This window comes from Bombus vosnesenskii, unplaced genomic scaffold (assembly GCF_011952255.1).
Source record: "Bombus vosnesenskii isolate JDL3184/JDL3185 unplaced genomic scaffold, Bvos_JDL3184-5_v1.1 scf7180000013286, whole genome shotgun sequence".
In the NCBI taxonomy this organism is placed as follows: Eukaryota; Metazoa; Arthropoda; class Insecta; order Hymenoptera; family Apidae; genus Bombus; species Bombus vosnesenskii.
In genome coordinates this window covers 903511-929052 of record NW_022882939.1, presented here as the reverse complement: position 1 = coordinate 929052, position 25542 = coordinate 903511, and the positions used below count along the sequence as shown (strand labels likewise).

Here is a 25542-nt window from a genome sequence, read left to right as displayed (position 1 = left end):
ATTTCTGTTACGAAAGCCGATAATTCGCTGTGTAACGTCGTTTGATCCGATGCGTTTGAGTCTAAAATCATTTACAGTGTCGTATATAAAGTTTCTATGAAAAATTATGAATCGTTCATTTTGAACATTCTGTCGGAAGAAATATCAATTCTAACGTGAACCAGAAACATAGATCGATGGAACTAATACAGGTTAATGCATCGAACAGTTGCAACAGATGTTACATATTTCGTCTTGTACACGAGCACGATAATCGCGTAGGATAACCACGATTTTCTGATTGGTTGAGCACAACGTGGGAAAACTATTTCCCAGGCCGGTGAACACGCCAGGGGTGAGATAAAATCGTGCGGCGCCGGCGTATTCGACGTTTTTCACTTCTCATTGCTTACAATGCCGGCGAGTCTCGATTCTCAGATGATTAGAGATTAGATCCGGCGTTTGTACGTTTGATTCGATTGTCGTGTGATTAATCGTTCGTCCGGTCATTGGACAAAAGCAGAAGAAAGAGAAAAAGGTTTCTTGATATGATTACTTGGTTAATTTTGAAAAATATCATGCGTTGAAAATCAATCGAAGAAAAGAAAGACGCATTGATTTCCTCATTGTTTTTCGTTGAAGATCAAATGGAGAGAAAAAATTTCTTCCGATTATTAATTTTGAAGAATATTAGTATCGAAGGTCAAACGAACTGGAAGCTTTCTAAGTCTGAGACAATTATTTTTATCTGTTTCTCTCTATAGCGTTAGAATTTAAGAAGCACTATATTACGTTTCTATACGGCATTGTTGTGTGCAAGTAAATATACTTGTAGAATGCGATACATAGTACTTTATGGACTGCTCAGAATGATATGAATGACTTCAAAAGTGGATGGACGTTGAATAATCTAGATTTAACACACTGATCCTGAGACATTTTTCAAAGTTGACCTGAGGACTTGAACGAGCACTGGTCGAGCGTTATTAATGAGGTCTTGAGTCTTAAGACATCAGCATCAACCGTCCGGCAGGTTCACCTGGTTTGACGTCTTATGACATCATCCGGACGAAATGTATTAAGATACGAATGTTACAATTCAGACAGTCACTCAATTTTTCATTACTCTCAAGAATACTACAACAAACTTGTAACTTTCTAAAAGAATCTCAAAGTTATCAAAAGGAGAACAATTCTTTTTTCAAAAGGAACGTTGTGAAAGAAAAAGCAAAAACGAGTCCTTGGATAGTTTTTATAATAGAAACTGGATAAAGTTAAAACCGATACTATCCAGAAACCAACCAACTATCTTAGAATCGATAGTAAAATTCGCGACTCATTTGGTTGCGAAATATTTACATTGAAAAGACTCACCCGCTTCGAAACAGTACATCGATCGATTCGGTCGAGTGCAGCCCTCGTCGGGGATGTCCAGCTTCAGTGGCAGTAAATCCTTCAAACCATACTCCGAGAACACTGGGTTCATGCGTAACAATCCTCCATAACCAGCGCGGAGCTTCCTGGAAATGGAAACAAAAGGGACGTGTCTCGAACGTTTCTCTATTCACATATGATACGTATTAATAAATTATAAGTATCAACACGCGCATATTAGTGAGATTATCTCGCCTAAGGCTGTGATTACAGTTCATTTTTGTTCCGACCATCTGTCGTTCTGACAAATGTATCAGAACAATCAAATATTATATAATGGCTACAAAAAGTATTTACACACAATTGTTATTATTATAGTATTTACGTATTAATTAGGTTCAGGTGTATCTAGTTTCGTATCATTTGGTAGTACTTTCACATCGTTACAAAACTTTGCTGTAAAATATGATGGAAGAAGGCTTCATTGGAACATAAAAGTATGTGCAAATACTTTTCGTAGCCACCGTAGATCGTTGGGAGAACATGCATTGCGTTTTACAGATGTTTCGTCCGACAGAACACGCATCTAACCACAGCCCAAAGTGAAACATGGTCCGAATTCAACTGGATCAGAGGATGAAAGAGTCCCTCGATTCCCGATTGTGTAATCGTGGATCTCATAATGCGAGCGGACTAGAAAGTGCGAGGAACAGAATGTATACAGATAGACTACACGTTAGAAAATGTAGAACAACGTAATGCTGATTTATTGTCCAAGCTGACGTAACGGACGGCACAGCTTTGAGTTTCGAACAGACGTGTTGCAAGTCGTTCGATTATCATTGAACACGTTTTGCTGTTATTAACGAATTGTTGTTTGGCTCGTTAAGGAAAAATCGACGATACAATTATGGTGGAAGAACGAGGAAGTGTGATTCTTTTAGAGAAAAACACACTTAGTAGAAGAAGTACATTTAGTAGAAACCAAATACTCGGATTTGAGAGGCCTCAGTGAAAGATGGCATGGACGAAGGAACTTTTAATTGGATAGGACTGTCGAAAAGCTTAAAAATTGCTAGAGAAATTTATGCATGACATAAAACCATTAACTTATAAAACGTTAGCTTCCAGTAAACCTAATTAACCTATAACCTATAAACCTACGAAAGCCATTTACCTTCTCAACTGAATTAGGATCGCCATTGTGTCAAAATCACGAATTTAAATCATTTCGAAAGACCACCCAACGAAACTCTCGACGATCAACATTAAGACAAAGAATCAATTACCTGGCGAATGATTCCGAGATACCATAGACGGTGTTCCCGTCAAGCACACCTGTCAGAAGATTAAAAGGCACACGGGAGCCAAGTCTGCAACCAGGTCGAACGGCTGGAAAGGCGCGAACGAAGTCCATGCATTTCACGCCGAACAGCCTGTAGAAATAATCGTCTTCCGGTATATGGATCTCGTTGCAGTACGGATTCTTCAGGTGTTGTGGCCGATGGCAACATTCCTCCGGGTCGTTTCGGTTCAGGGGATCTACAAGTGGAATACCAGCTCATCGATCATACGATATGGCCTTAGCTAGCCGTTGGTCTACTGTTATGATAGCGTAATTTATTTAATTCCACCGCGACAGTGGTTACACGAGCGTCGTGTATACTTTCCATGTCGATGTGCCCGCGATATGGATACATCGTTTCCCGTTCGTGGCTTACGTGGGAAGATTCGAAGGCGTGAACCGAGAACCGCAAAACTCGCTACCGTAACGTTGGGAATGATTTTTCTGATGAGATAAAATTGTACCGTAAGAAACAGCACGCGAGAGCGTAAAAAAGTGACATAAATCTTCATGCAAGCATTGTTCTTTTCATAAGGATTTTTTAGGAATTTCCTTTAGGTCAATTTTTCGAGAATTTGCATAAATCGTAGTTTATTACTGTGTTAAGGGCCAATTAGGCAAATTGACGTGACATTTTATTTGCAATTTTCGTTCATCAATCGACACGACACTATGTGCAAAAATATATGAAATGTCCAAATTGGTGTAGCCTAATATATTTAAGAGGTATATTTGGATAATATTTAATGCAAATCTCTAATAGATAATTTACGTAAATTGCTTGTCATGAAATAAGCTTACCGATAAAGGAACGTTGTCGTTACTAATAGATAAAACCAATAAACGAAAATTTACGCAATCTCTTACGTTTTCATTCGGAAGAAGCCTTTTTTCATAATATCATTACCAAATAAAGTAAGCAGAAAATTGATACGTTGCATCTGGACAATAACAATTTATCTCGCCTCCTGACAACATCTCATCAAACCAACGAGGATTAATTTGAATCATTATCTTTAGAATTCGATTCTCTTCTCATACCGAGTACCATAATGTTGGAAATGATTTTTCAGGCGAGATAGAATAGTAACGTAAGAGACAGCACGCGAGGCTGTTTGTAGATTAAGCGGTTGATGATCGATTTAAATTTTTACTTCTCTTAATTCCCATTGTCTTGATGGTATTTGTTAAGTTCTTTATATATATAGCTGGATTAGATGGTTGTCTTAAGTCATAAATTAATTCTTGCCCCTTTAAGATTGCGATAAGAGTTGCCTTGTTCTGTCGCGTTTAATGGATAGGTAATCGTCGTTCATCGAAAGAGCGTGTAACCGTTTGAAGAAGATTGAAGATCGTTGGTACGATGGTTTAGATTTGTTCTATCGTTATGAGGAACATTTGTATATGGAGCATGATTATTCATATCGTCATTTACACGTATTAATTATTAATGAGCAGTGTAATGCACTATGGATGTTTATCTTCGCAATTATTTCGTACAGTGAACATAAAACGAGTGTTCTATAATATGTATAATAATCGTAATACGTTCCACTATAAATGACGCAATATGTACTTCGATAGAAGCGATCGTCGATAAGAAATTCTTTCAATGTGCTTAAAAATTTAGTAAAGAAATTCTGAATTACTTCATAGGTAACATCAATCATATTATCGTAATCGAAGGATAACTATGCGTATACTAATCATCGCGATTTAACACCGCAACCACTAGCTTCAAGTATACTCTGTGCAGATCATTTACAATTACACGATCGTATTTTTCTTACAATAAACATAAACATTAATTTTATCAAAAGTACTTACACCTGTTTTCTAAATACAAGCATTAAAATCTAAGTTGTAAAAAATCTAACCATCTGAAAGTTTTCAACAGTTCAAATCCATAATTGTTACTACAATTATAAAGTCTTGAATACCTATCAGTAATCTCTGGAAACGCACAAAACTGAAACTCTAAAATAATTAATTAACCCGCAAATCCATTCGACCCGAAAAAAATTCAGGAAATTCTCATTTTCCAACGCGATACGTGTTTCGCTATCGCGGGTCTATCGAACCACTGTCGCTGATTTCGTATCGTGGATTCAATCCAATTAATTGCCATATACCAACAAAATAGCAACCGCTTTCTTGCTGGTACCACTAATTGCCAAGTTCCAGGAGAGCAACGTGTGGACGCATGCGATTTTGGCGTGGATCGTACAGCCCGTGGAAACTTCACCACGGTAGTCACATGATCGGCCTACCGGTTTATCTGACTGGCAATCGTTCGCTTTCTCTGGCTGTTACCCTAGTTTCGATAGACGGTAAATATTCGACGTAGAAGGGCTTGAGAGCTGTCTACGTCTGCTATAACACGTTTACTATATACGAGCCGTCCCGTGCACACGCTGATGTAACTCAACCAAACGACACCGATTACGTAATTTGCTATTGAAAATTGGGGCTCGGTTACTTTCTCCATTTTTTTTCTTTGCTCGCGAATTCTCGGTCACCGTTCCCTTCGCTAAGGATAGCGTGCCATTCTCGTCTGTCTGGCATTCCTTGTAATGTCATTTCGTCGATTAATCGCGAGATATTATTCTCGAGAGAGAAATTTGTCTTGCATCGATGCGTGTATGATTCTAGTTTATGTACAGCTGGCTTTGTTCCTTGTTTTGTACTAGAATTTAATGAAACAGTAGGTATGTTTTAGGGATCTTCTTCGTTTCGTGGAATTTCATCGAAGTTTAGTATAAATTCTATCGATAGAAGTTATGGCAAATGTTTCTACGAAATTTTGCATATCGTGTTGTAGATGTGTTTCTAAATCTACAGGAATAAAGTTTGCAAATGCAGAATTCCGGCAGGAAATTTGCTCGTCTATAATTTTATTGATTTTGTCTGGCAACCCTTCAGCGACAGAATATATTACCGCAACTGTCTATTTACAATTTAGCATATCGCGTTCTAAATGTGTTTCTAAATCTACACAAGTAAAGTTTGTAAATGGAGAACTTGCTTTCAGAATTTGCTCGTCTATAATTTTATTGATTTTCTCTGGTAGCCCCCTAGTGATAGAATATATTACAGTAACTGTCTATTTCCAATTTCTCATACTGCATTCTACATCTGTTATTAAATCTCTATCGAAATTGTCGGAGTGCTAATACTAAAATTATCATTCCCTGTATCATAAAACTTGTACCACAGAAATCAAAATGAGAAGTATGTAGGAAAAATATAAAACTTGCGAATTAGTCGTTTTAACCGTCATAAATATTACTCTTATATACAAAACGAATATTTTGTAGGACCTGAATCTATCTATCAAAATCTGATCATCCCTTAATTTATTCTACGTACGTTATACCGTATAACTAGACAATTATCGGGTTTGGAATCGTACCTAGAGGGGTACCAGTCAGCGTATAGTCGTGGTCCATAAACTGTCCCCAGGCGATGACCATGACTGTGCCAGCGTGATCGTGATAACCCTCATCAGGATGCATGGTGCGTGACACCACTCGTGATAATGGTAAATCATGACCTGTTTCCGATATTCTAGGTGCTGTTAAGCCGTCCGCAAATCGTGGACTCATCAATCTATATGACAAATGAAAATTTGTCATCAGAGGATATTGATAAACGAGTTTAATAGCTGTGGCTTACCTTTGGAAAGGGGATAAAGTGGAGCCCCACGTTGGATTCTGTAAATTCGTGCACAGACCGTCGTTTCTTCGATATTTCCCAGCTCGACACTCCACGTTGCTTAGGAAAGCTGGGCACACATCGCGGATCAAAGTCTTCGAAGTGTCGATTAGAGGTAGACTCTTCTCGATCTCCTCGAAGGTTAGTCCATATCTGTTGTAATAGAATCTAGTGATTTTCTATCGATGTAACAAATTACAGCAACCGCCTATGCTAAATTTCCCTCTTTTACATCTATCGCTTAGTTAAATGTACTATCTAATTTTTTTTCAAGAATTTATAAGGAGCTTCTTACGATTAGCTTCACACGATGCGATAGATAACTTTTTCAGATCCTCTTTTAGAATCTTGTGAATAAAAGCAGTTGGATCGTCAATATTCTAATGATTCTCTCCGAAAATCTTTTTCGCTTGAAGATACTTAGAAAACTCCTAACTGATAAATGCCTGAAATAAGTAAGAAACGAAAAAAGAGAAATAGACGAGTTCTTACGTTTGAGCAAGGTTGGAACTGATATCCAGCAGAAGTTCGCCGACCGTAGCCAGATCCTCCGGTCGCCACATTTTGCTCTTGGGTTGCGCCACATCTGCATGAACCGACGAAACGTGCGTGAGCATGATCGCGAACGGGACCGAACAAAGAACGCGTTAACCAAGGATGAATGGTATAACGAGCTAGAGGTGTAATCGTTTCAAGACAAACGCGACTGAATCGCGAGGAAACTTCCATACAGACGAAACGACACGGTAAATTATCCCGCGTAACTCATTACTTGCACCGATTATAATTAACAATTCTTTTTCATCTACTGCTTATTTCCCTTCCCTATTTGTTAACACTCACTGATGCGTTTTCTGGCTTCGATGTAGGCGCGATTCACAGCGTCGTAGGTGATGCATGTCTGCGATCCAGCTGTCGCTGGGCTGAAAGATGAAGAAACGGAAAGTTAACGCGTATTCTCGATCCTTGAATCGGGTTTTATTGTTCTTAGATCTTAACCATCCCTGGTATCTCTCTATATATTTCTTGCTTTCGTTCCTCGAATCAATTTTTCTTTCTCCAGTCAATTACCTAACGTTTTAGCCTACTTTCGTTAGCCAGGCAGCTTTTGACTCGCTCAAGTCACCACGCACCTGCGTACGTCTCCGTAGCCCGGAGATATTCTGTATCAAGGTAACCCGAAACTATCATGTGTGAGCCGTGCGCACGCGAAATGCACGTCAATTGACATATCTTGTTTCTCGCTACGAAATATGATGGCATTGACGTGCCGCTCGTGGTTTTTACGTTCGAAGGTTGACCGACCACCGGTTTTCGTTGACGGTCTCTTTGCTTTCGGACCTCGACACGCCTCTGACTTTACCAAGCTCGACGGGGTGTGCAATTAACCAGAACAAATTGCTGGGTTAATTAATGAAGCAGATGACGATGGTTGGTTTTGCTTACCGCGAGACTTGCCGTGATGATCGATGGTGGTGATTCTTTTCTGGTGTCTTTCCTTGGCTTCGTTACTTTGAAAAAGGTTAGTTTTTTTGTTACGAACGAACTAGTATTCGGATCAAGTGATTTGGGAGAAACTCTAAGTTGAGAAGATTGTAGATAAAGTTGAATTTCGATGAAGAAATCTGAGAAATTTCAATTTGTTGTTAGGTCTTGGGTCGGTTATTTCAATTCTGGGTATTTTCTTGGGGTCCTATATTCATATTCTACATGATTTTAATTACGTAATATGTTTGTGTTTCTATTTACAAATGTTTAGATAATGGTATAGTAAAGAGTTTTTACAGCTGACCCTTAGTTTCGAAGAAAAGAATTTTTCATTTTCGAGAATTCTTGGAAATTGTTACAAAATTCACTAAATGAATCTTAAGTATCGTTTCCTATGTTTAGAGATAAAGAAGAGTTTTTGGAAAAAATTACTCCACTGGACCTGTATTTTTTATTTATCTTAATAATATACGATCTTATCATCGATTCATCATGAAAAATTATTCGCAAGTTACCTCAAATTTCGATACAACAATATTTACTTTACGTTACGCAACCATTTGACGATAAGTAGCAGCATTAGATCTAGTGATAAGTTAACAGTAAATATAAGTAAGTTAGCAGTTAGTACATTAATTTACCCAGTTAATATATTAATTTTGATTTAATTAAGTTCCTAATTCGCTCTTCCTTTGATCATCCAAGTTACCAAATATGATTGATCTTTCAACAAAATTGGTTGTTACTTTCTTCAGTACGTCGTCTTAAAATTGCATCTTCTTATGGAGTGTATCAATTAAACGGCTCGAATGCACCACCGTGAAACTTCATTAAGATTCTTGTCGCTCATATGGTGTTCGTAAATTGTGCCTTGAAATCTACTTGTGCTCAGGAACGTTTTCCCACAGATTATCCTGTCACAATCGTTATTAAATAGAGTAATGGGGAACACGCTGAAAGTATTCGCGAGAATGCACTTGAGGGTCGTTCTGAATTTAATTGCAACACAGCACATTCCCGCGTAATTTCGCGTTATAGCGGTTGGTCTAATAACTCGTATGCTACTACGTTTAATAAATTATTATTCGCGCCAATTTTCCAAGGCCCGCAGACAGAAACATTGTGAAAATATGAGATTAGGAAATGGATTATTAAAATCGCGAATTATCTAATCGTGGTAATTGGACTTTTACGATGTTCTTACGGTGTTTCTTTCTAATATTCATTTGCTTGGAAAATACATAGTGAAAATGGAAATGAAGGAGTTCGTTATTTTTATAGAATTAGCGCGTTTTGCACACCATTTCTCTTGATAATCTTCCGCTTCTTTCTTATATCTTTACCTAAATATACATTTCAAACATATCGTCATAAGAGGGTATTAAATCTTAGGAATTTAAGATGATTTCTTTCTGGTTGGAAAATATCTTTTCTATCGACCGATAATACATTTAATAATTAGACTTTTCTCTTCGAGTTTCGTCAAATTTATGATGTCGAGTTATAATGGAATAAATTAACTGTAGAAAATGCTGCGAACTTTCCGAATAATTTAATAGGTTCCTATACGCTGGAAGATTCTCTAAGGAAAGCATTCGTTTTCTATCGATTTTTATAAAGGAATGGTATTGTTATAACGTTCGTGATAACACGCGACGTGTAGCCAACCACGTTAAAAACAATCTCTGCATATTCACTTGCTTTGATTACGCTGGATTCTTAGAAAGAAAAGTCACGTTTAAAACGCGTTTCCTCCATTTAATGACTTACATGGAGTGCATTTCGTATAATGTAACGAAGCCGAGAGCAATTTTAAAGTAGAAAGTGCTTTTCGTTGCGATTTAACAGAAACATTCTAGCGTCGTATACGTTACATAAATATCATTAAGTGTCCGCTGTAATCAATACGAAGATGTCGATTCGCGACGAATTATATTTTATTGCCATCTTTTCCCCTTTAACGTAACAATTGAACACCATTTTTCTTCGAACATCTCTTCAAATTTTTAGACTTAAAATGTCTCTGATTGTGTTCTTCGTAAAATATTTCCTCTTCGTGTATAATAAATAACGAAACGTTTCATTTGGAACTAATAATTTCGATGTTGTTAGTATTAGTTAAAAAGAATTGTTAACAGTAATTCGTAAGATGTTTTCCAAACGAAAATTGCGAAATACTTTAAACGTTCTTCAATGTATTTCGCCTTAAATTTATCGTGTTCATATATTTCTGGCAGTCGACTACAGAAGTAAACGATACGTACTTTCGGTATGAGGACAGAGTAAAGTGAGAAATGAGTATGTTAAGTCTTACGTGTGAACAGGTATGAAGTATATTACAAAATGCAGCTACGGTTTGCTGCACATTTTGAACACGCTTGCACTATCTTTGATAAATTGAAACTGCGTCTAATTGTTAGAGCAGAAAAGTTGCAGAAAATATGAACTTGTGATTTACTTTAAACAATATAAAAATAAGAATCTATTTCTCGTAAAAAAGATCAACCTTTTTAGATGCTCGAGCAATTTATACGAAAGTTTCCAACTGTATTTATAGATTTGTTTTCCTTTCTACTGACTCGCACGCGTGCAAAAATTCTTCGCTCTTCAAATTCCCCTTCAATTCAATTTCTTTTCCTTCATTTCAATTATTTCCTTTATTTTACCGATATTTCGTAACCTATTTTGTCTCTTTAACTCGCTCCATAAACATGCCTTGTGCAAAGACGAACTGGAACGAACCACATTCATAGAATATAAATTGAAAAGTTACACCGCATTACGGAATATTCATTGTCGACGTAACGAGACCAGGAACACGATCTCCGTATTAATTGCACAAGCTATAGATTTTCTATTCCATTCAGTATCAGCTGACAGAGTATCGCTGTACAAGGCTGAATCTTAACGGTAGTATCGATAACCGAATCGATGTTTTCCACATATTCTCGTGACCAAGAAAAATTATCCTTAACACTGCCCGTCTCTTAGTACACCATTGTGCCAGTGACATATTATGTCAGTGCTACTATTAAAACATTCACTGTCCTCTATATCACACGAGCTACTTAGAAATCAAACTTTATACCGCGTGTTAAATCTGCTTTCTGTGTATATACAAATCTCTCATATTTAGTAGCAAAGTGTATGATTAGTGTCCTTTTGCTTTCCAGAAGTCAAATGATTGATATTGATGATGATAGTCTTATAATGATACATCGGCTTCTGCGTAAATAACGTATTGTGCATAGTATTCCACTCATTCACGCTAATGTTATATAATTTTATTGTATATAGATGAATTACTTTTAATCACTTGCATATGCTTTTGCGTGTTGTTATTAGATTGTGAAACATACGAAACGTTTGATTATCAACGAATCGTTAAAGAGACTCGTTTATGTGCATAACAGTTCTATTTGCCGCAGTATAGGATTATTTTACTTGTAACTATTATTGCTTCATAATTTCCGAATCAAAGTGGAAAATTATCATTTTTATAGACGATCGTGTAATTCTATTTTCTCAGAAATACACAGATTTCCAATTCCAAAGGAAGATCGAGAGGATTGGAACGAACTGTCTCGTTAATTTTTAACGAAACGTCGATTTGATAGAAGCAAACAACGTCGCGATATCGTTAATCAGGAGCATTGTACCGTGGACGTGGAAATTCTCCGGGAAAATTCTTTTAACCGGGCTCATTGCTCCGTAACGGCGATATCTTGCGAAAATATTCGAGTCGCGTGATCATGTGTCGATTTGGCTTTCACCGAGGTTAGTAAGTGCAAGTGTAACGCACAGATAGGTCGCGTGTTTCGTTTTGCTGCATTCTCAGCCGTGAGCCATTATATCTTGTCCTCGGGCAGCTTCTATCCTCCCTAGACAAACGTATGGATTCCAGCGAGCAGATACCATGCAATATCGTGTCGTTACACGTGCATTCTGTAATTGTAAACAGATAGCATACTATCGGAACGCTTGTGGATATTATTATAGGCTTGGAACCCAACTATCATCATATACAACTGGAATTTTCAAAAGTGAGAACTTTCTAAGAGATCTACCGTTGAAAAGAAATAGAATTTTTCCAAATTGTGCAACACACGCTCGGAAACGATAAAAAGCAAGCAAACTTTCTCGTATTCAAAATGTATTTCTACGTACTTTCAACTGTTTCTACATACCTTCTAATTAAGGCCAAGTGTGTTAAATTTCGCATCATCAAGTATTTTCCTATAAGTATACAAAATTCATATTCTAGAACTGAAATGTACAATCTGATAAAAAAACGTTTCGTTAGAGAATGAAGCTCGTGTGCAAATATTGTTTCCAACCATTGGAAAATTTCCATTATCTTACAAAAAAAAAAAAAAAGAAAGAAAAAATACAGAAAGTCGAAAATTGGAAAGTAAGGTTTCGCTATTTTCAAAAACGAATCAGAAGGAAAGGTAATATACGCGTTGCAGAGTAAATTTTCACAATGCATCATTATCAGATCGCATGATTGCATGGAACTTTCTAATTATCCTCGTTACATCTTTGAACGTGGCGGATTCGCGACCGGATCGTTGCTTCCTTTTATCCCAAGCAGATCTGTCGTGTTTTATTAGCGGTCGTCCTCAAAAGGATCACGAATAGCCGTGACGGTTTTCTTTTTTTTTTTTCGCGATCGGAAGATTTAATCGTGACTGCACGAGCCGTCGACAACTCACGTTCGTTCGCGTTAACGTGCAATAACGTTTATGGGGTACACGGGCACGCGTAGCCTGTTCGAATCTGGTAATTGCGAGGAAACGATGCAATCGCATTATGCCTCGTTAGAACTGACAGAATCATGCTCTGTCGCGACGATACAGCGTCTCGTGAATCTTCGTCCAGAAATGGGATTAATAAATCGATTTCGCGTTAGGCAAGATGTTTGCAAAGCAACAGGAATCTCCTGGACGATTTGTACGTCGTTATGTTTGTAGATAATGCGACGTTCGATCAGAGATCTTAAACTCCTCGTAGAAATGTCACTCATTATTCTTGCAGTAGTTTTCTAACTATTAGGACGATGAAGAAAAGTACTTTTCTTGTTCCATTGAGATTCTAGGTCCTTTTCTGGAATAATTCGCTAACGTCGTGTTTTTAATTATAAATCATAGATTGATTTCTTATAATTTTGCAATCTTACGTCGACCATCCCAATCAGATTATTTGTAATTTGTAAAATTTACTTGCGAAACGCTGTTTATCTTATTACCAAATTTGTTGACGTTATGCAACAGAATTTATCGATGTCGATAACTTGTAACTTGTAACTTGTAAAATTTCATCGATGATATAGATATACATAGTTCAAGCTATAATCCTCGTTTAATAATTTCACGTATAGTTTCTTTCTCAATAAGAATTCTTAGAATATCGATCTTCGAGTTCTTCTGTCCTATTAGTAATGTCGTGACAGCATATCTTTACATTTTCAATAATTATGATTATATTATTGCATCTAGAGATATCGATACTCGTTCATTTCTATTACGTTCTGTTTCCCTCAGACTCACACCGATCGATGGATTATAACTCGTTATAGAGTCTCAAACTATCCAAGCGCCCTTATACTTTCGTGTATTTTATACGAATTCAATCACGAGATACATTTCCACTTTCACGAATATTAAGAAGCTAGCTATAGTAAAAGTGAAGATCGTAAATATGTTGAAAATAGACACGTCCAAGTTTCGTGGAGCATCTCGAATAACGATATCTTTTGAACCTGTTTAAAACGACGATCACCTTTTGTATTATAATCAGAGACAGTAACTTAAAGTTGATCAGCAAGTTCGGTCTGCTTGTTATCGGTTTCCTATTAATAATTCATGTACCAGTGGTCGTTGTATATCTGTCAGGAAATAGACGAGTCTCTATAATAATTATCATGAATAACGCAACAACTTTATCTCTTTCCCGTCAATTTCATAGCCATTTCATCGTTTTCTTCTCCTCGAACGATCTCCGTCGTTCTTGCTTTCTTAAAATGTCAAGAAACACCGTACAGCTCCATATTTCGTTTCAAGGTTCTGTAACTAGTAGTTACAACAGTATTTCATTGTATTATCCGCATCGATAAACAAAAGGAGATCAAGTTTTCCATGATGTGTAACGGTACGCTCTCATTACGTGTTCTCACGGTTACATGTTGCAGAAGTGAACTTTTTATTTTGCTATGATAAATCATTATCAAGCGTTCAGCAACTCGATTAAACTATGTTAAAGTTATCACGAGGCGGACAGCTGTGAGACAAATGCTATTACTTTTGTTTGCTGAACTGGAATCAAGGCTGAAATACATATGATAACTAGAGGATCGTAGCAAGGTAATATTTTAGCATTTTAGGTAGCAAGGAAAATTCCAATGAAAATCTAAAACTTATTTAACAGATTTTGGGGAAAACAGTTTTTAAGTTACATTGTTTCATGAGTTTCAAACATCTAACGTGCTTCTCGTGCTCCACGTTACATCGTACTTCATTGTTGATTCAACTTTAACCAGAATATGCTATAGATTTTTATTCGAGGTTTCCATACAATTATATAGAGGATGTTGAATTATTCCCAAGAACAAAATAATTAAATATTCCAAACGTAGAAGGAATTATATCATTTATCAGAAAAATAATAAAAAATTAAAGAAGTAATGGCATCGTAATGTATCAACAAGATACACCAATAATAAATAGTAGATCTAATAATAGTATGTATATAGCGGATATCTTGAATTGTACAATAACATGTACAAGCAGGCACACGAGGTGATTCCTTACGATAAAATAAAATTTTTCCATTTAAGTCTTAGTTTGCGAGAAAATCGAGTTTGAAAACTTATCAAGTATTCTTGAATGTGACTAATTCCGGACTAGACAGGGCAAAATAATCGGCGGGTCATAATCAGGTCATTCTACGTGTGAAAATAAGTCGAAAATGCAGAATAAAATTTTTTCTCGAGACGCTTTGTGTCCGAAAAAATAAATTTGAAAATTTATCATACGCATGTAAGTACTAGATCGATTCTTAACTAAACAAATTCGAACTCGATTTTCTCGAAAGCTAAAGCTTAAGTGACAAAATTTTGTTCCATATTTTGTCCTTATTTTTTCACAAGGGACTACCTCGTGCCCGCTTCTGCGTGTTATTCGGCCACACCTTGTATACACATGTATATATATAACAGGAAGTGAATGAAAGTTTGGTTTATGACATACATGACCCGCTATGTGGGAAGAGTTTGAGAAAGATATTTCGCTGGGCGATTTGTGCGATAGTAATCTAATATTATCTCAGCAACAAAGGTTAGATGGATAGTGAAAGTTCAGTCAACATCGACTGTTGTTCCTGCTTTCTCTAGACCTCGAAAATATCGGTGGAGGTCTTGCAGGTCTTGTGTAAGATCATGCTTTAATTCGGCCAACCCGAAGCCACGTGAAACGTCCGAAGGACATAATTACACGTTGCACGTGCCTTTTGAACGTACCATGGTAACAGAGATCGGGTGGAAGGATCGGTACAAGGAAAATATCGCGTAACAACGAGCTTACCAGCGGCGATCGTTAACTCCTTATCGACAAATTGCCGGATTTAATATCGAGCTATAATTAAGATTGTAATCAATGGAGAAATGTGCGATAATTGCAATATTACACATCGTAAGATATGCCTTGGGGTTAGAGTTTGCCTCTTTTGCCTCAAACTTCTGCCGATTGAAAGGAGATGTTACTAGATCTGTTTGTATGATACATATGATATTTGAGTGTTTAACCCTCGTTAAATATCTCTTTTTTTTTATTGCAATGGATATCGTGTCGGATTCGTAACGTCTGATCTGTTATTAGATTCTTTATGAGTTTCAAATTATTGTTGCAATCATATATCATATTAATCTATTTCTTTGCAAAATTGTAAAATATGCGCTGATGAGTTACATTCTACGTTCTATATCAAATTGTATTGAACGTTAAATAATTACATATTTGAAATTGATCTAGTGACTTAAACCAATCTAGTGATGCTTAGACAAGAACGTATACTTGTCTGCGTTTTCCAATATCCCAATATCTCTCTAAAAGGAAACATTAAAACGAATCTTGACGGTTTGATGTAACAGTTTAATTTCCAATTCTCATCTCCGTCGAAACAACATAATCTTTTCAAACATAAGAAACGTCCCATCACGGTAAACATTCTTCGAACTCTCTAAGGAGAATGTCGTAACAAACTAATATAGATATGTACCCAGAGCACCGGCTAATAAATCAACTGCAAAAGAATCTTCGCCCACGGCGGTTCGCTCGAGTTTACCTCACTCTACATATAATATATAGTCGAACAATCCTGTTCGAAATAGTATCAAAGCATTCGTGTGTATTATACGTCGTGTATACGTATTTGCAGTGATATTAACGTTACTTACAAGGAGCCACGTAGCAAATTGTATGTGTAATCGAAGACGCTGGTCCTTCCTGGCCCGCTGAGGATCAACGCGCAGTCATCGCCGTTTGCATAAACCTCGACCGGCTGATATTGCAGGCCGTCGCAGCTATCGTTGTTTCGCCAGGTCGCCAGTAGCAGCAAGAGCCCGATTATCGCGGATCGTGTCCGCCCTATCACGGATCTGCAACATTGTAACAACGACGATTATCTTCTCTGTGGCATCGGGGTTATATCGCGAACCAATCACGGCTGAATATTCAACCGAAATCGCTTGTAGCCTGTGTTTGCGGCTGTTGGCAATCACTTTGTTTCACACCCCTTTCATGGTATTTCGTAATCGATTTTTGCGTTAAGGGTTGCTGAATTCTTGAATTACTTAGCAAACTGTAAACTCTTAGTAAACTGTTAGTAAACTGTAGATTTTGCTTCAACAATTTATTATTTAGGAAGTTAGGTTTAATAAATACTTATGATAAGTAATTTGGAAGCAATGTACACAGTTGCGAATCGTTGAAATATCATTCTTTGGAATAATAAAATATAAATGGGTAATAAATGACTAGAAAGGATAATTTACATAGGTTAGGTAGATATTTATGACAGTAGATAGTTACTCGTGTTTCAGATTGATCTTTTTCGTTATGAGTTGATCGAAAGATTCTTAGAACCGGATTTTAAATTTTGGGGAATTACACGTGAATTACACGTTGGTTTAATGAAATCTGCGATTGTTAGAAGTTTGATGGTGGCTAGGTAAATATCAATGGAAGGTAAATTAATTTGGTAACCTTCTTACAAAGGATTAGGTTTGAAAAGAGTGGCTCGAAACTTCGCTATGGCAACGTAAATGTAACATTTAAGGAAGTTAAAAAACGATTATGATCGTGGGATTAGAAAGTAAAAAATGATTGGCGAGAAAAACGATCAATTACTACGTGCTTTATTTACATTGCAAAGCGAATGCAAATGCTTGTTGTTCCATTCTATTCCAAGTAACATTGGTTTCGACCAAGTCTCGGGAGAATGTGTCCACCTTGGACGTGGAGGCAACCGAGTGTCGATTTATTTATCGCGGTCGTGTACGTATAACTGTAACCGAGTGATATTTTCTCGTTGGTTTCATCGAAAATTATGCATTGCTCTCGTTTCTACGTTATATTCAGATGGAAAACTGGTCCGAGGACATTCACCTTTTATTCTAAAACCCCGACAATTATCTGCTCGGATTAGTCCGTCTGGTGTGTCTGTCTCGGTGTTGATCGGTTCGTCGAACGAGTTGAATAATAAGCCTGGATGAATTTTCAGTTTATTTCGTTAGCGCAGAACGTCGCGCGTTTGATTTACCCGTTTATAGGATCAATGAGATACACCTCAAGATCCTATATTCTTTATGACGAATTGTAAATTGAGATTACTATACACAGGTTAGCGAAATTATTCGACATCTCTCATGAATGTATTACGTGTGCTGTATGAAACATTTCGAAATTTGATGAAGTTAGTGAAGTTCGAAATAGATCTGGGAATATATGTACTTTGAAATTGCAAGATATTTCGTACAAGAATATATTTCGCAGACATCACAAAATTATTTAAACAATCAATTATCCATTGCATTAATAAACCTTAATATTCAGTGGACCATATTTAACGCGTATTATATGTTTAAGGCGATTATTCACATGCTGTATACTAATTTCTTACCAAATATGTGTTTCCAATAAATATCTTGTAACTTTTATACACATTTTCATATTGGCTTGAAATTTGAACGATATAATCATATAAATTTATTTTATTTAATATTGTGTTATTAGACTGATCTCGAGCAAACATAAATGTCTCATAGCTGTGAATCACGTTCGTTTAAAAACATTTTCGAATACAAGCAATAAAACATGTATTTAACGATTTTTTTCAAATAAAAGTATTAATTAGTAAGGCCGACTACCGATTAGCCAACTAGAATACCATCGATATTATGTAACAGTTTGCCAGTTGAAACATCGAGTTTAGAAATTCAGCCTGCTCGTTACCAACTCGAAACGTCAAAGAATGGAAAGGAAAAACATTTAGCTTCCATATCTGGCCTCTAACGATCAATCCAACGTGATATAATCTATTTTTTAATTTTGTTTCCATAGCAGAAAATTGATCCGCAAATGTATAAACCAGCAAAACCTTAGGCGCTGAATTTGTGTAATTATTGTAGTTTCTTCCATCGAATATTCGTTGCACAATTTCGAGAGACGATGAATAACGCGGCAGTATACCTTGACTTTCGTGAGGTTCAAAGAATCTTCAGAATTTGTAATTTTATACTGTTGCTTTATTTTTTTATGAATGCAAAAATGAAATCATGTAGATCAATCTGTTTTTATATCTTACTGCAATGAGCACGTGCTCGCCCATTCCCGACGATGCATGAATTCAGGATGAAGAAACTGCATACGTGGTGGAATGAGAACTATGTATATTTGCACTACGGCGATGTTGTTCTCTATGGTATAACGAGGAATTGCATGAAGTACGTTGAAATAAAACAGCATGTTTGATACGGTAGTCAAGTTTGAAATTTTGTATAAAAGATCGAAAAGTTGAAGAGGAATATAAGAAATTATTTATAAAAAAAAAAATCAGAACGCGTAAGATTTCTCTCGTAAATTTGCGCTTGTCAATTTTTACACGGAGCTTCTGTAGAATATTATTTTTAAAATCTGACTTCTTCAACAAGCTTAGCTTTGCATATGAAATAGTCAAATTCAAAGTTTTCGATATTCAATTACATATGAAGAAAGATAAATGAACTTCATCTTCTTCAATCGTTAAAAATGCAAAGTGATAATCAATTTCTGTGTCACTATACGATACTACAACGTGTCCTGATGTCTGCATTTGAAAAAGTTACTTTAAAAAGTTTATGGTATATTTCACTTTGATGTTGTTTTCTGGATGCGTGTTTGGATGGACGAACGTTTCTTGGATGCGTCACTCCTTGCTGAACATCCTGCGCTCAGATATTCTGACCAAACTCGATTACCTCTCATCCTATCTCTATTTCATTAGGAATCATCCAGTGAAATTGCTTTTCAACAAGTTCTCCTACGTCTATGTTATCAATTTTATGCACGTGCCAAAGAATCTCTGTCATGCTACTCCTCCGTTTCTCTAAGAAACACACAGGGGAAAAAGTCACAAGACGCAAGCCACGAATTCATTAGATTCTAGAGTAATCTATACCTGCTGCACTTGCGAGATTTATGGTGTTTCGATACGATTCACGGGGGATTCCTCGAGTCGTATTCACGTCGGTTCAGCTAGAGTCATTGACTAAAGGCAATCGGTCAATAGACCTTATGAAATCGAATGCGTCGCGACCGGTTTTAAACATCGGCACGTTTCGTCCGTGCCGCAGGCCACGCAAAGTGACCAGAAAGCAAAGAAGCTAGTGTTTCTCTCGTACGATTAGTAGACCGCAGATTTTTCTGCAATTGTCAACAAAACTGCGACTTACAGACGAAATGTAATTAGATGCACGAGTAGATGAAACATTTTTAAACGGAATTTTTTCAACGAAAAGTTATTACGTTACTTATTCTTGATTATTTTCGAAGAAAATTTTTACAACGGGAGTTTCGAGTATTAAAGCATTTCGTGTCGCATTTCTTATGCGAGTTTCCATACAGAATTATTCTGTTCGTAGCTATATCATTTATCAGACAAATCGTTACGTTCAGGAAATATTCTTCTAAAATGAAATAGAAATAAGCTGGAAGCATTGAGCCGAACTTTCTGTTTCTTCACCCACTTGCAGGTAACATTCAGCGATCATTACGAAATGACTAATATGCTTTGTCAATGGGGAATCAACGATTGCAGCGTAATGGAGCGATTGTAATTCTTTATAAATATCTGTAAATAATAGTTCATCAACGAAATCATTGTGAAATCAGAGGCGTAACTCTCTGCAACGGATCCCTGAAGCGCAACACCGAACAAAGTATAATACCTCGCAATTACATCGTTGGTAACACGATCGATAATACATCAATAATGGACAACTGATCGACAATAGAGCATCCTTGTCACGGTAACGATCATCGTTGTAACGCTAGAACAGTTTCTACGAGTGACGATTATTTAATTTTCTACTTCGCTGCCTCCTCTTCTATTGTTTCATTTTCGCTCTTTTTCAAGCATAAGCAATCACGGTCTAGTCATTTGCGACGATTTGAATTTAATTTGCCCGTATTTTTGTGCCGATTAAACATAGAAGGGGATTGCTGTATTCCATTATATTTATGTAAAGCGTGTTTGATCTTTTCTCTTTTGTTTCGTACGAAGATATGTAAATGTTATCACGACAATTTACGTAAATTGGCCCGGTATTCTAACCGCGTAACGCCGAGAAATCGGATCGAGAAACGTAAGAAATCGTACGGCGCGGCGTACCGGAAGCCAGCGAAAGCTGTAAAGTCGAGAACAAGCAGGCTCTGAAAACATACGAAACTACAAGTACTCGAACCAAACCGAACAGGGTTATAACGACAGTTACTTGCACGAAAATACGAAGTTTCATAAAAGTTCATGGTCTAATAACTAGGTGAATTTTTCAAAATTTATTGATTTTGTTTCCACGTACGAATAACGAAATATTTTCATTCTATAATCAGTGAATTTCAACATAGACAAAATTTCTAACTTGATTCGTTTCAAGGTAAATTACACGTGCTCAATGAATTTCGTTATAATGCGTAAATGTTTGAAATTTACTTCAAGCTTCCTCAATCAAGTTCATAAGAGTACCAACAAAATAACCATCCGCTGTGTGCATATCACCAGTGAAAGTGCGTAAACGCGCGTAGAATTTCACTTGAATTTCACTTATAGATTAAAATCGTTAATACGGTTTACCGATAGAAACGACTGATAACACTGTTAGATTACGCGTTACGCGTACGAGACTCGATTACGATAAGAGGTCCGATCGAAATAAACATCGTGGATTACTTTCTCGCTGCGTCTATCGCGGATCCTTTCACTTTTCTTACCAACTCGATGCAACGAATGATTGAATCCAATTTCGCGATGCGCTCTTCTCTCGATAAGATTGTACGTCGGTCCCGGCGTCGACGTTGCCCTTTTGGATAAAAGTCGGGGACAAAAATGAGCGGAGAGGTAATGGAAATAGGTATCAGTGAAATTTTGTTAAACAACGGCTTATTTGCACACAAATGTAAATACTAACTTCGATTATTTGCTAAATAATAATTAAATAAATAATAATGTACTATGATGATACGTGTCGGTTATTTGGCAAGTCGGTTAATTCAAAATTGATGAAATTAGGTAAGATAAGCATCAATCGCAAAAGGCTTTTGTACTAAAATTTCAAAATGTAATAATAAATAAAAGTTAATTATATTAACTCGAATGAGCTCCATTGATACTCATTTCCATTAGCTGTCCGCTTGTTTTTGTCCCTAAGTGTAAACCGTAAAATCGATTTCCATGATCGTTGGTGAATTCGTTATCGATGGAAACGTGCCGAGAAAACGAACGACTGAAAGATTTCGCAGCGATCAAGAGCCAGCTGCCATATTTAAATTAAATATCGCAGGAGAGAAACATGTTAAGTACACTTTTGCTCGTTTCCTGGTTTTAATATCACGTTATCATTAAACGGGGGAATTTTAATTCGTAATAACGTAATTAAAAATTATAAAACAACTTATTAAGTTTAAAGATGTTTCTTAAAAAGAACCGAATACTTGACGAAGTCAAACGTATAATTAACAAGGTATAATAAAAAGAGTAATACTTTAATGTCTTGTATCTGTAACATTTTATTATTATGTCGAACAATATTTTTTAAATTTTGGAGCGGACGAAGGATATGTTTAAAAACATACATATTTCATTTTCAATTATATTGCTTCTCCACAGAAAATAAGAAATACGATTTATCACGTTTTTTCCTTGTAACCTTCAATTATATTCATCGAAAGAGAAAGAAAGTTAGAGCTTTCATACTCAAAATAGTTAGAAATTTTATTACTACGAATATCAGTTGATCACTGATAACTTAAATCACGTTTGTAGAAAGTAATTTAACTTTACATCGATTTCTGTTGGTTTACGCGAGTTATTGAAAAATGAAGCTGCCTCCTTATCGCAGCAGCCCCTTCGACAATTGTGTCATCGTCGAATCGTGTTTCTTTTATCGTGTTTCTCTCTGACTGAACGGAACTGCATTGAAAATAGAGCGATCCTTTAAAGCAGTCAGCTCGTGATTAACCGTAATTATGCATTACGCCAGAATGCATTTTTTGGGGCAATTGTAATTGTTCTCGTGCTGAGTTCAGCTTTCATTACGCGTGCTTTGAAAAACGCAATACTTTAAACATGGATGCAAGAGAGCGCCGTTTATCGGTCGTTAATTTCCACGAATGGTAATTGTGAAGTGTAAGTAGACTATTTAGACGTTGTTTTGTTTGAAGACTTTAGATTAAACATGACGCTAACACTGTAACGATTACATCATTATTACTGCTCTTTTAGATATACATTACCGTCAGCGATATCAATCTTTCTTTTCAGCTGCGAATCAAACAGCTTTCTCTTATTCTTCAGCGATTATTCTTTGAAGGAGGGATCCTTTTAATGGTAATGGGATCGTATTAATGGTCTAATGATCAGATCGTTTTAGAAACGACTAATAATGAGACTGAGAGAGGAAGAAAGGGGACAAATATACGCGAAAATTTGTGCTGATCTCGTGAGGTGTACGTTGACTAATTTCCTAGCTTTTAGCTGCTCGAACTGGTAGAATCCTTTGAACATTCTAGCAATTAATTTGTTTTGTGAACGGCTGCGAGTAACGTTAACAGGATCTATTGAGAAAGGCCAAGCTTTCTTCTCATCGATATCTCATCTAATGTTCTAACATTAAAGTATCAACGTGAAACACGAAACATCTAATGCCTCAGTGATTACGTTTTAAATAGAAGGAATCTTTCTAACATGAGAACTACCAAACTTTAATATGTAAGTTAATATTATTGTACTCTTAATGATGATTACGATGGAAGTGATGCGATGGAAGTAAATTGATATAGAAGTAGTAATATATGACATATATAATTTCTAATAAGTCATATTTCGCTGAATCCCAAACAAGATTTATATACATTTATATGTAATGATACGTGTAAATATTTAAAAGATTTATATATATGTTTAATTAAGATTAGATAGAAGATTAGAAGATTAATTAATTAGAAATTAAAAAATTAAAATCACGTACGAAGAAGGAAATTCTCGGTTCTAGGGCGACATATGAAATGATCCTCGAAAAGTGAAAAATGTTTACGAAAGGAAGGGGCTTCAGAAAATTGATATCATCAAAATCCGATATTTCGTATGTTACAAACAATGATCATATTTCTACTTAGATAAAAATCGTATTAATTTTTGTAATTCCACATTCGTATTTTTCATGCGTCTATAAACAAAGAACTTGACAATGGAGCTTAAAAATATATATTTATAGATTTGGCAGTTCTAACGTCCTAATAATTGCATCCTTTAACCACGAGTAACGTTAACACAGAGAAAAACGAAAAGATACTCTGGCCACAAATAAGCGGGATAAATCAATCGCAAGTGGTTCGTACCAACCAAGCGTTAACAATAGCTTACCTGTGCATTTTGTCTCCACGTGCTCCACGTTGCTGGCTGATCTCCAGTAAACCGAACCGAGCAGATGCTCGCCGAACGATGTTCAAGGACGAATGTTCAGAATCGGCGAACTCGAGCAGCACTTTCGACACACTTTTTTGCTCGAACCACGATTATTTTCAATAATCCTCCACGGACGAAGATAGGAAAAACCCAAGATAGGGTTGTGTCAAAGTATCTCAAGGAAGAACGAAGGGAAGAAAGACGATACGGGACGAAACGACGAATTCCATAGACCTGGTCAGACAAATTCGACTGGTCACCATTTGTCTTAGACAGTACGACGATAGTCAGCCACTTCTACTGGCTCGGTCTGTCCGTTGTAGTCAGTGACCACTGACTGGATGTGCTCGGTGTCGAGTGATTGTTGGTTAGAGACTTACTGACCGAGTGTTTCATATAATGCGGTAACCTCACTCGACGCGTGTTCCCGTGTAGTTCTTTATCGACTACGTACACACAGTGGCAGATGGTGGTGGAAAAGCTCCCCAAAAGCGTTGGCCGTTGAACGGCACAGCGGAGGGGGCGAGAGGCAATGTAAGTTACCTGACTTCGAGCTAACAACCTCCAGGTGAGAGAGAACAGGAGAGGCGGTTATCCGGCGACGAAGAAGAGGAAAAGGAGCAAAGAGAGCGAGAAAGAGAGAAGGAGGGAGGAGGAGGCGTAGACTCCCGTCCACGTTTGACTTTCCTTTCTCTAAACGAGCCGCTGGTTGCTGCCCTCGATTCGAGACATCGATTGTCTCTCCGCGCTCTCCGAAATAACGTGACGTACAAAGTCGCCACCCGAACCCCGCGATTAATCCATAAGTACGGATAAGATCGCCGTTTCCTTCGAATTGACTAATTAAGACTGGCTTCTTATGCTGTGTTCGCGCTTGCTTTTCTAGTTTTCTAGTTTTCTTTCGTTATTAGGTTCGATGGAATAGGGTGAGATAGGATTCAGACAGAAAGAAGGCGAGTCGGAGGTAGAGGATATTATGTGTAGAATTTGGAAGGTTGATGTTAGAAAAGGACGTTTGAACAGGTTTAGACAGTTCGTTGAGGTGGTTGAAAGAATTTAGGATCTCTTGATGAATTTATCGTGTTCTACTGTCAAATCGTAATCAGGATGAATTTAGGGAACGCGTAACATACTCGGAATGAAACTTAACCTTAATCCCTCAATCTTCTGTCTTCTTTTCATTTTGGGGTAGGTTAGGATTAGGCTGGATTCGTTAGGGTTGAATTGAAATCGAATCGCATGGAAATCGTAAGAAACTTTGTGTCGTAATGAACTATGTTGTATGTGAATTAAAGAGCTGGTACTAAGATTATTTAAATAGGCCTGGGATGATTATTTATTGTCGTTTACCTAATTATTTATATTATTTCCTGTAATAAATAGATTCGTAGGAATAAGTCCCTTGTTCTTTGAAATGTTACGTAATT

General features: G+C 36.8%; 1 protein-coding gene across 3 annotated transcripts in view; it reads right to left on the bottom strand.

The window, feature by feature from the left end:
* The window catches only part of LOC117232336 (chorion peroxidase), a 33922-nt gene extending 9420 nt beyond the window's left edge, over nt 1-24502 (bottom strand). For 2 of the 3 annotated variants that reach the window (XR_004493106.1, XM_033491669.1), the window contains exons 1-8: nt 24074-24501; nt 16353-16553; nt 7256-7335; nt 6905-6998; nt 6374-6565; nt 6111-6307; nt 2643-2895; nt 1354-1499 (exon numbers count right to left, since the gene is read on the bottom strand). Coding sequence is in view for 2 of the 3 variants with exons in the window: in XM_033491669.1 (XP_033347560.1) it covers nt 1354-1499; nt 2643-2895; nt 6111-6307; nt 6374-6565; nt 6905-6998; nt 7256-7335; nt 16353-16553; nt 24074-24081 (1171 nt within the window). In the remaining variant the exon portion in view is untranslated. Of the gene's footprint in view, nt 1-1353; nt 1500-2642; nt 2896-6110; nt 6308-6373; nt 6566-6904; nt 6999-7255; nt 7336-16352; nt 16554-24073 lie in introns of all 3 variants that reach the window. The other variant, XM_033491668.1, reaches the window with a different exon arrangement.
* Nucleotides 24503-25542: the final 1040 nt, after the last annotated feature.